The 12,200-nt window shown below is 41.0% G+C and overlaps 1 protein-coding gene across 39 annotated transcripts in view; it reads left to right on the top strand.

Annotated features, from left to right (window-relative positions):
* Positions 1–3,511: 3,511 nt before the first annotated feature.
* Positions 3,512–12,200, top strand: part of LOC118370532 (zinc finger protein OZF-like) — a 126,940-nt gene continuing 118,251 nt past the window's right edge. For 6 of the 39 annotated variants that reach the window (XR_008105976.1, XR_008105977.1, XR_008105975.1 and 3 more), the window contains exons 1-2: positions 3,519–4,420; positions 5,077–5,307. Coding sequence is in view for 25 of the 39 variants with exons in the window: in XM_052504335.1 (XP_052360295.1) it covers positions 5,205–5,307 (103 nt within the window). In the remaining 14 variants the exon portion in view is untranslated. Of the gene's footprint in view, positions 4,421–5,076; positions 5,308–12,200 lie in introns of all 39 variants that reach the window. The other 33 variants (XR_008105973.1, XR_008105972.1, XM_052504330.1 and 30 more) reach the window with 15 other exon arrangements.

Below are 12,200 nucleotides of genomic sequence, written 5' to 3'. Positions count from 1 at the left end.
GACTTTAATAAGCCGTGGGTAGACAGAGGCCTTGATCTTCCACCAGCTCAGAGGATCTGGAGATCTTTCAGAACGAATGTGTGTGCTTGAGCATTTAGGCCTATATTATTGTATTAGTTAATTAGTTAATTCTATTAATTTTCATATCTTAATTGTTTTATATTTTATAAATAGATTTGGCTCTTCTGATATGCGAGCCGGCTCCCAACGTTCACCTAGAAGGCTCTCAGAGCCGGCTCGTTCGCGAACGACCCATCACTACAGTCACTGGTTCCTGATTGTGACTGGAGCCCAGCACCTCTACTTCCTGTGGCAATGGTAATGATTATAACGTTTCCTCATGAGCATAGCAGGTATCCATGGTAGTGTTTATTGTCGTCAGCATAACAGGTATTTAATATTAACAACACCTTCCTAATATTCAGTTGCACCTTTATTCCCTCAGAACAGCCTAAATTCGTCGGGGCATTTACTCTACAAAGGTGTCAAAAGCGTTCCACAGGGATGCTGACCCATGTTGACTCCTATGCTTCCCAATTGTGTCAAGTTGGCTGGATGTGCCTGGCACCTACTACATTACCCCGTTCAAAGGCACTTGGCGAGATGGTTAGAGTTGTCAACAAAGCGGCTTGACAGAAACATGACTCCACGTTTTGGAACCACAGGTGTGGTGAGAACTCCATCTGTTGGAATAAGGCGATAAGAGCGTTTATTTCAGAGAGCGTTCCGTAAACCACGCCCCAGTGGGCGGAGCTAGGCATGTTGGACTGGGACACGTTTTAATATAATAAAGCCTCCTTATTCTACAATGGGTCAGCCTTGGTTCTGTGTAGCCTAGTTATGCTAATACATTTGAGACCAGTGCATTGAAGTTAGATTCGTCTTTGACCTAATCAGTGAAATATCCTTGAGTAGTAAGCAGGGAAACAACGAGTCCCAGACAGTTCAATAGAACATAAGAGGAGGGCATCGTTTTTTTTGGGGTTTTTTTATTTATTTCACCTTTATTTAACCAGGTAGGCAAGTTGAGAACAAGTTCTCATTTACAATTGCGACCTGGTTTACTCGGCTACATCATTATTAGGATCATCAAATACCACCAGTGTTTGGAATACATTGAGTTCGTTGACAAAACAGACCGTGGAAACCAATTTTATAGCAGTGAATGTAATCTATGAATGTATTGTTCTGGTATTTCTAAGTAGAAACCATATCAGCCAGGGAAACTAAATGATAGAACATTCACATTTTTCAGTGAAGTTGAAATCCGTCCTATTCAATAGTAAGGTCCCTTGCACCATAAAGACATTGCTGTGGTGCCCACCAGACCATCTGGTGAGGCACCCAGACCCTGTGACCCAAAACTCTGACTCCTGCACATCCATCCCTGTAGCCATTTGAATGCCTTGATGCCCTCCTCTTCGTTATCAGAGAACATCCAATCCAACGACTGATCTGAGGACTGTTTTTAGCAGTGACGGAGTAACGCCCGTGGTCATAACCGCAGCTCCATCATTTCTATCCGTCAACCTCCCTCCTCATGGTGTGACTGTTGGTGCGCTGTCCAACTGTTGCCTGTCGTTTAGCCTCCTGCTGCTCCACCAACAGCACCATGGCAGCCAGGACGCCTACATGCCCCAGGTGGCCTTGTTCTAACAATGTCCGGTACAGACAGGGATGACGTGGAGAGTAGCGGTTGTTTTGGTTCAGGTTCAAGAAGACATTTCCTTCCACTGAACCTGCCCCAGAGACTGTTCCTTACCCTCTGATGATCCTCCCCTGTGGGCTCTCGGGACAGAGGGTTGTGGTCTTCAGCCGGGTACAGGTCCTCCACTGACTGCACCTGGTTGGGCACCGCTGGCATCCGTACCGACGATATTGTGAACCGCCAAAATAGGCTGCATGGCTCCACTGATGAGGCATTCTCATGTGGTAGAGAGAATCCCCTGGTCACCTATAGAGACCTGCCAACAGGAAGGATGTTAAGTGACACATGCCTTTCAATTAATGACTTGGAACACCTTGAAATGCGTTCGTTGTAAGAAATGTGCCATATAAATAAAGTTTGATTTGATTGATGACATTACCGATGTAGAATATTTAATAAACTGTCATTTTCAAGACTTGCTCTTCATGGAGGCAGCGAGAGAGATAATGATGAACTGACTCTCAGACAGACGGACGATTCCAACAGAGCTCACGACGACACACTGGGCGTAAATATATATTGATTGCAATTATTCCCGAATGAGTGAGTGTTCATGTGCAAAGGATTAGCATTTCAATTAATATAAATATCAACTGTGTTGTGACTCCTTTTGTCTTTCCCGCCCTCTTCAGTCCATACCCACTTCCCTTTGTCCACCAAGCCGTCATATCGGCTTAGCCCACTAGGGAACCTCCCTATCATTTCCTTGTAACCATAGCTACTGTTTGTTTGTTTATGCATTTCTGTGATTGTTAGTTAGTTAGTAAATAAATAAATGATTAAGATAATTGATGTATGGATGATTCATAGTAAAGGCTGGGTTCGTGCAGATAACCAACAATTTATGACATTTGGAATGAGACTAATGTGAGGTAAAGAATAATTCATTAATTAGAAGACTAATTGATCAGATATTAAAATATCTGAAGAGTTGTATTAGCAAAATTATAACTTTGTAATCTGCAGATTTTCCTTGGTGCTCCGACTTCCTAGATAATTACATTTACATGATTAGTTTAATCACGTTTTAATAATTACAGAGAATTGATTTGATAAAATAAGTCTTCACTTTAAATGATGCCCAAGACATGACAAGATCAAGACTGTGAATGCATGTACCCCTCTGAATAAATAAATACAGTGCCTTTTGAAGATTTGTGTCTGGTCATTAAACTACAAAACAGGCTGGATGTCTAAACAAAGTTCATTCTGAATGTCAATAGATTTAGATTCATTCTCATCAATGGCAACATTCTAGAACTGAGTTATCACTCATCGAAGTCTAGTATCCGGGATAATCTGGTATCCGGGGTAATCTGGTTAATGATTATATAGTTATGTGTCTCTTTCCTTGTAGAATGTTGACAGCTGTATAGACCATATTGTATTGCAAAGATGCTCAAACTTCATTTAATAGCTACACTATTAATCTTTATCCCTCATGCTGGGTATGACCAAACCGGTGAATTGTTGCTTACTATAGCTGCACTTCTCCACATGGCCCGACTTCTAGTGGTCTTCTCCTCTTCCAATGCTCGTATGCTTATCCTTGAAAAATACCATGAGGTCTGAAATAGACACCAACGTTGACATACTATACAAACGATTACCTAGGCTAAGTAAAACAATGATGTTTGATCTACTGCTCTGCTAACTAGCTAGCTTATGTGTCGCCAGTGAGTATCTAAAACAGAGAAAGGGAATGTTCATTCATGGATTGGATCCAGGAGGTCTCGCTGGTCGAGGTGGTGAACGGTAGCTGACAGAGTCGGCTAGAGACTACCTGTGGGAGCTTCCTGCGGGAATTTGTGGTCTTGCTGAGGATGAGTTTTAGTACTATCGAATTCCTTGCCTTTATAGTCATTGTGATCAATTGCACTGCACTGATGGGAGTGGAAATCACATAAAATAGATGTGGTAGTTGCAGCTGCAGATACGTATTTGGGTGTGAGAGATTTTAGTGCAGAAGAAGTTGAGGGAAGTGGTTCCATCCTCCAAGGCAGACGGCCTGGTGTAGGATCGTTTAGGGCCAAAGTAGTGGGATGGTGTGGTGAGTTTTTGGGGGATAGTGAATCGGTACAGGATTAAATGGTGCAATTTAAGATTTTCCCATTCTCCCTTTCCCAGTTTTTTTTGTGTGACCTAAATGTGAAATCCTTACCCCAACCTGCGATAGGCAGCAATACGCAAGAGTGTCTTGTCTCCAAATATGTTTATGTCAACCAAGATAGACCACATCGTGTTGTTTCCAATGGGAGTCATAGTGGGCAGAGCCAAGCACGCGCTAGTGATATCCTATTGGCGTGTTCCAGCAAACCTGAATATTTCCTTTAGGCAACGCCTAATCGGTGAAGCGCTTGTGCGCATTAACTCAATTTGCCTTTGGATTCCTAAGCAAACGTTGTCCACTCTGTTCATAACAGATTGTAGTTTGAGGAACAGAAAACTGTATTGAGATAAAATGTTTAATGAATGAGAAAATATGCCGAATTTCGGCCAAAACCCATATCGTTCCATTTTCTCCCACTCTCTGCCAGTGGGCTTTCCTCTCATTACCATATTTATACATCCAATGAAATATATGTCGCATTGTCCTGTCTGTGATGTCGCATTTGCTCTGTTGCAGTGGTGGAACAGGAAGTTCCGGGAAGGCGCCAGAACTGTGTCGTGAAGACGATATATTTTGTGTCCGTTTCACATGTATTACTACAGGTATGTAATAGCACGTTTACACTTTGTAATATCGAAAGAACATGTCATAACGTGCTGGGTAACACCTCCTTTATGGTATTATCACGTTTGGTAAAGGTTTTATGTGTAATATTTGTGTCAAGCCGAGTGAGCATAACTATTTTATGTCAGATAGCTAGATAATTTGGGTTTGGCAGAGGGAATAAACATAATTTACTAAAGCTAATTTCATTTAAAAAATCAAATTATTTGTGATTTTTGAGTTCGTTATTGTTTTTGTGTAAAATTCACGAGATGGTAAAATGGCGGCTCCCCTTCTGTCTACGTCAACTGAATTCAGTGCAGGCAGCGCGGGTTCACTTATAACATGTTTTACGTGTGTAACACTATTCAGACATTCAGGTGTTTCTATCTTTGTCTGTAATTGTTTCTATGGTGTGAAAATGGGAAATACAATATTTTTTTTTGTGAGTTGAAATAATACGGTGAAGACATGGTTATTCAGGAACATAGTAAATAGTGCTGCATTAACTGCATGCTTTATCAGAAGGATAGCTAAATATTTACCAGGAATGATTCTTAAGCAAGCAACCCAAGCATTAATTGTGAGGCAGGTGAACTACTGTTCAGTGATTTTTTTTTGTTTTTTTGTGTTTTTTGTTTGTTTTTTGACTTAGGTCAAGTCTGAGGTAGGTAAACATCAACAGTGAGGACAAACCCAGCTTGCCTCTCTCCTTCTCTCCTTCTACAGTCACTGGGTCCTGATTGTGACAGTGGAGCCCAGTTTGCACAGCAGGATCCAGAGATGGCATCAGTGAAGCTGGAAGACTGCAGTCAAACACTGGAGCTGAATGTCAACATTAAAGATGAAGAAGAGGAGGAGAAGATTGGCAAATCTGTTTATGATGGTAAGAGCAGATTCTATCTTCAGGTTGATTCTATAATTCTGACTAGCACGTCCCTGAAGAGCTCCAGACTGTTGTTCGTTTCAACTTCATACTGCGTTGAAAGTTGCTGTTTCAATGAGAAGGTAGATATTATTTCATGCTAATGAGATCTGCATGGTTTGACAGTATTGTCAGTGTTTTATTAACTGAGCTGTCTGGAGTGATCAGAGAGGAGACTAAAGAAGTGAAGTAGACAAACTGCCAGTGTTTTAAAGTTCTATGAAATGAGTCTGTAGTTGCTAGGGTTGCTGTTAATTCCATTTGAATTCCAGTCAATTTAGGAAATACACTCATTCTAATTTCAATTCGCTACAATGCTTTTCTATCAGGAGAAGTTGGGGTAACACTTTACTGTAGGTGTCCTTAGTCATGTGTTAATAAAGCCTTTTATAACACCTATATAACAACAGTAATGAGTAACGGCATAACATCTTATGAAACTAGTTCATAATGGGTGTTTATAGATGACTGTTTATCCTTTTGTCATATGCACTAATGTCTACTGTTAATAACAATTGGTATTACACGGTCTGCATGACAACTTATGTCCTATTCTATTACATGCTACATAAGTGTCTGCATACCAGATGTTATAATGGGGTGTTATATCGTTTACCAATCTCTTTGTCACATTATAAAATGGGTTGTTTGGATCCTGGATGCTGGTTGGTTGATAGCAAGGAGTTATCACCAATATTCATGCATAATGCCTGTTAGCAGTTCCATTAGTTTTACCACATCCACTGTCCCACAGCCCAGCCAGTCAATTTATAAACCTCCCTTGGAAAAAAGCGCCTCTGGACAATATTTCTCCATGCTACTAGCCTATCTGACCTGTGCAACATGTTGCATCTCCACTGTGCCATGCATATGAACGTGAAGAGACTGACAGCTTCTCCGATCCAGGCCAATTCATTTATCAGGATCATTCTAATGATATATCCATCAAATTGGCAATAGAAGCAGAGGTAGTAGCTAAAACAAATGAAAATTCACATAGTTTGCTGTCATTTCAGCTGCTTGATGTGATTGTGTGTTAGCTTTAGTTTACTAGCTAGCAAGCAAAGGAGAATATTAGCCTAGCTATCCCATAACTACACTACATGACCAAAAGTATGTGGACACCTGTTCGTCGAACCTCTCATTACAAAATCATAGGCAGTAATATGGAGTTGGTCCCCCCCCCTTTGCTGCTATCACAGCCTCCACTGTATTGGGGAGGTGTGGTAGCAATACTATAGGAAGAGCGAGACTAGATTCTTTGTAACAGCTTTATTATAAGCTTTGCAAAAATGAAGCAATCAACCATCACCAAGAAAGGTTCAGAGTTGAAAGCTTAACAAACATAGTCGGGTCTCTGCTTTTTATGGAGAAGTACATCCTTCCTGTATACGTGGCAGTGAGCAGATAGTGTGTATAAGGTCATTAGTTGTCTGTGCAGATTTAAGATAGCACGAGGTTGATAGCCCGAGGTCTCCACCGTAACTGTATTCCCAACAGTAAACACTATAATGTGCTTCTTTCTGCAAGTTTACATACATGTGACTTCCTGTAGATAGTAAACCCACGGGATGTCACATGCTGCAGTTTCACCCAAACAGACCTTAGTTATGGCTTATGGCTGAGTCCCACAAAGACAAGTTTGTATCAGGTTAGAAATAACACTAGCATATAACAAGAGACTATTCTTTAAGCAGTAAAACATGGGATAACCATGACTAATTACGTCATTTTCCACAACAGATGCTTTCCACTAGATGTTGGAACATTGCTGAGGGGACATGCTTCCATTCAGCCATGAGCATTAGGGAGGTTGGGCACTGATGTTGGGCGATTAGGCCTTGCTCGCAGTCTGTGTTCCAATCCATCCCTAAGGTGTTCGATGGGGTTGAGGTCAGGGCTCTGCGGGCCAGTCAAGTTCTTCCACATCGAATTTGACAAACCATTTCTTTATGGACCCCTGCACGGGGGCATTGTGATACTGAAACAGGAAAGAGCCTTCCCCAAACTGTTGCCAAAAATTTGGAAGCACAGAATCGTCTAGAATGTCACTATGTTGTAGTGTTAAGATTTCCCTTGACTGCAGCTACGGGGCTTAGGCTGAACCATGAAAAACAGCCCAATACCATTATTCCTCCTACACCAAGCTTTACAGTCGGCACTACGCATTGGGGCAAGTAGCGTTCTCCTGGCATCCGCCACACCCAGATTTGTCCGTCAGACTGCCAGATGGGTGAAGCGTGATTTATCCAAAGAACGCGTTTCCACTGCTCCAGAGTCCAATGGCGGCGAGTTTTACATTACTCAGCCAACGCTTGACATTGTGCATGGTGATCTTAGGCTTGTGTGCGGCTGCTCGGCCAACGGAAACCCATTTCATGAAGCTCCCGAGTAACAGTTCTTGTGCTGACTTTGCTTCCAGAGGCAGTTTGTAACTCGGTAGTGAGTGTTGCAACCCGAGAAGAGGTCATTTTTACTTGTTGGTGATCAAGCCTAGAGGTCACCGATTATGATTTTTCAACACAGATACCGATTATTGAAGGACCAAAAAAAAGGCTGATACCGATTAATCGGACAATTTATTAGGACAATTTATTATTTATTTATTTGTTTGTAATAATGATAATAATGACAATTACAACAACACTTATTTTAACTTAATATAATACATCAATAAAATAAATTTAGCCTCAAATAAATAATGAAACATGTTTGGTTTAAATAATGCAAAAACAAAGTGTTGGAGAAGAAAGTAAAAGTGCAACATATGCCATGTTTATTTTACCTTTATTTAGGCAAGTCAGTTAAGAACAAATTCTTATTTTCAATGACGGCCTAGGAACAGTGGGCAGAATGACAGATTTGTACCTTGTCAGCTCGGGGATTTGAACTTGCAACCATCCGGTCACTAGTCCAACCACTAGGCTACCCTGCCGCCCCAAAGCTAATGTTTAAATTCCTTGCTCAGAACATGAGAACATATGATAGCTGGTGGTTCCTTTTAACATGAGTCTTCAATATTCCCAGGTAAGAAGTTTTAGGTTGTAGTTAATATAGGAATTAAAAGACTATTTCTCTCTGTACGATTTGTATTTCATATATCTTTGACTATTGGATGTTCTTAATAGGCAATTTAGTATTGCCAGTGTAACAGTATAGCTTCCGTCCCTCTCCTCGCTCCTCCCTGGGCTCGAACCAGGAACACATCGACATCGACAACAGCCACCCTCGAAGCAGCATTACACATGCAGTGCAAGGGGAACAACTACTCCAAGTCTCAGAGCGCGGGACGTTTGAAACGCTATTAGCGCGCACCCCCCTAACTAGTTAGCCATTTCACATCGGTTACACCAGCCAAATCTCGGGAGTTGATAGGCTTGAAGTCATAAACAGCATTGCGAAGAGCTGCTGGCAAAATGCATAAAAGTGCTGTTTGAATGAATGCTACGAGCCTGCTGGTGCCTATCATCGCTCAGTCAGACTGCTCTATCAAATCATAGACTTAGTTATAACATAAAAACACACAGAAATACAAACCGTAGGTCATTAATATGGTCGAATCCGGAAACTATCATCTCGATAACAAAACGTTTATTCTTTCAGTGAAATACGGAACTGTTCCGTATTTTATCTAACGCGTGGATTCCGATTGGTTAGACCAGCATTGAATCCTGTTCGAGTGCACAATAGAACAGATTTACCACTTCTTAGACTTGCTCTCAATGAGAAGATCTATAAGATTTTGGTTAAGATTTTGTATGAAAGATACTTATAATTCACAGCAGACAGTTTTCATTGCGTAGAGACCAGTGTCTGGCCCTACTGGAGCCATCTCTCCCTGGTACTGTATAGAACAGAAGCATTAACTCATGCTCTGGAATGCTCTTTAGGTTTAATCACCAAAAAGACATAGTAAATCTCCTGTCAGTGTTATCTCCCAGAGGTCCACTTTGAGAGAGGAGAGAGAGACACAGAGAGACACAGAGAGAGAGACACAGACAATAAGCCCAGTGGTATGTCTTTCAAAGTAATGCTGCTGACAGTCACCAGTGAAAGGTAGCTTTGGATCCAGTATACAGTTCCTGTGTAACCTACAATGGATCCAGTATTACAATTCCTCTGTAACCTACAATGGATCCAGTATTACAATTCCTCTGTAACCTACAATGGATCCAGTATTACAATTCCTCTGTAACCTACAATGGATCCAGTATACAGTTCCTGTGTAACCTACAATGGATCCAGTATACAGTTCCTGTGTAACCTACAATGGATCCAGTATACAGTTCCTGTGTAACCTACAATGGATCCAGTATACAGTTCCTGTGTAACCTACAATGGATCCAGTATACAGTTCCTCTGTAACCTACAATGGATCCAGTATACAGTTCCTTTGTAACCTACAATGGATCCAGTATACAGTTCCTCTGTAACCTACAATGGATCCAGTATACAGTTCCTGTGTAACCTACAATGGATCCAGTATTACAGTTCCTGTGTAACCTACAATGGATCCAGTATACAGTTCCTGTGTAACCTAATGTATTGGTGAATTATATTAATCATGCATTTGTCGTGTTGTTGCTACCATTAATGCGATTATGGCTATTCATCTAATAATTACATACCACGGTCAATTATTACGCGGTTAAATTAACCATATAACAATTGATTAAGTAGTAACCTGGGGCACCACGGGAAAAGTTTATTTAACGAGTTACTGTTTCCCAAATTAACTCAAATGTAGATCAGGATATCTCGATATCCTACCCGTCATCATATTAATCAATTATTCATTATTACCTCATCAATCTCATAATGAACGTTTCAATTAATTATTATTTATTTACTAACTAATGAAATAAATCACACAGAAATACATAAACACACACACAGGATGATTATAGAATACTAACATAATGCAATGAAAGGTCCCTAGTGGACTAACACGATATGACGGCTTTGTAGACAATGGAAAGAGGTGGGGACAGATAAAGAGCGGGAAAGACAGAAGTGACCCTCTACATACAGTTCATAACTATGCTCATGGAAATTATAATACTTTGCACATGAACGGCAGCTCAGTCGAAAATAATTGCTATGTACGTATTTACGCTTCTATGTCTTTGTTGTCTCTCTGTTGAAATCGCTGGTCCTTCTGTGGAGAGTAGTTCAACAGAAGTCTCTGGTTTGTAACTCGGAGGTCACAATGTCTTTTGTAGTTGTATTAGGCTTTTGTTCTGGAGTGTTCACTAGAATTGATACTACAAGAGTACCACACTGATGAGACGAATATGTTCTTCTCGTCTTGATGAGAGGAATATGTTCTTCTCCTCTCGTCTTGATGAGAAGAACATATTCCTCTCGTCTTGATGAGAGGAATATGTTCTTCTCGTCTTGATGAGAGGAATATGTTCTCCTCTCGTCTTGATGAGAGGAATATGTTCTTCTCGTCTTGATGAGAGGAATATGTTCTTCTCCTCTCGTCTTGATGAGAGGAATATGTTCTTCTCCTCTCGTCTTGATGAGAGGAATATGTTCTTCTCCTCTCGTCTTGATGAGAGGAATATGTTCTTCTCTTCTCGTCTTGATGAGAGGAATATGTTCTTCTCCTCTCGTCTTGATGAGAGGAATATGTTCTTCTCCTCTCGTCTTGATGAGAGGAATATGTTCTTCGCCTCTCGTCTTGATGAGAGAAATATGTTCTTCTCTTCTCGTCTTGATGAGAGAAATATGTTCTTCTCTTCTCGTCTTGATGAGAGGAATATGTTCTTCTCTTCTCGTCTTGATGAGAGGAATATGTTCTTCTCGTCTTGATGAGAGGAATATGTTCTTCTCCTCTCGTCTTGATGAGAGGAATATGTTCTTCTCCTCTCGTCTTGATGAGAGGAATATGTTCTTCTCGTCTTGATGAGAGGAATATGTTCTTCTCCTCTCGTCTTGATGAGAGGAATATGTTCTTCTCCTCTCGTCTTGATGAGAGGAATATGTTCTTCTCGTCTTGATGAGAGGAATATGTTCTTCTCCTCTCGTCTTGATGAGAGGAATATGTTCTTCTCCTCTCGTCTTGATGAGAGGAATATGTTCTTCTCCTCTCGTCTTGATGAGAGGAATATGTTCTTCGCCTCTCGTCTTGATGAGAGGAATATGTTCTTCTCGTCTCGTCTTGATGAGAGGAATATGTTCTTCTCCTCTTGATGAGAGGAATATGTTCTTCTCGTCTTGATGAGAGGAATATGTTCTTCGCCTCTCGTCTTGATGAGAGGAATATGTTCTTCTCGTCTCGTCTTGATGAGAGGAATATGTTCTTCTCGTCTCGTCTTGATGAGAGGAATATGTTCTTCTCCTCTCGTCTTGATGAGAGGAATATGTTCTTCTCCTCTCGTCTTGATGAGAGGAATATGTTCTTCTCCTCTCGTCTTGATGAGAGGAATATGTTCTTCTCCTCTCGTCTTGATGAGAGGAATATGTTCTTCTCCTCTCGTCTTGATGAGAGGAATATGTTCTTCTCGTCTTGATGAGAGGAATATGTTCTTCTCGTCTTGATGAGAGGAATATGTTCTTCTCTTCTCGTCTTGATGAGAGGAATATGTTCTTCTCCTCTCGTCTTCGGTTGAGTTTACTAGACTATTTTACATATACAGCTGCAGACTGTGAATGTGTAGTCTAGTCTTCTTCTTTGTTGAACGTTTCAGAGTTTCTAACCATTTCGTACGGTTCAGCTCACGCTGTCAGTCACGCTGGTCTCAATGGTTGATTATTCAGGGTTCAGCTCACGCTGTCGGTCACGCTGGTCTCAATGGTTGATTATTCAGGGTTCAGCTCACGCTGTCAGTCACGCTGGTCTCAATGGT

The sequence above is a fragment of the Oncorhynchus keta genome, unplaced genomic scaffold (genome assembly GCF_023373465.1).
Source record: "Oncorhynchus keta strain PuntledgeMale-10-30-2019 unplaced genomic scaffold, Oket_V2 Un_contig_18996_pilon_pilon, whole genome shotgun sequence".
NCBI lineage: Eukaryota > Metazoa > Chordata > Actinopteri > Salmoniformes > Salmonidae > Oncorhynchus > Oncorhynchus keta.
Note: the sequence above shows the minus strand (reverse complement) of the source record. Positions and strands in the feature narration are given on the sequence as shown.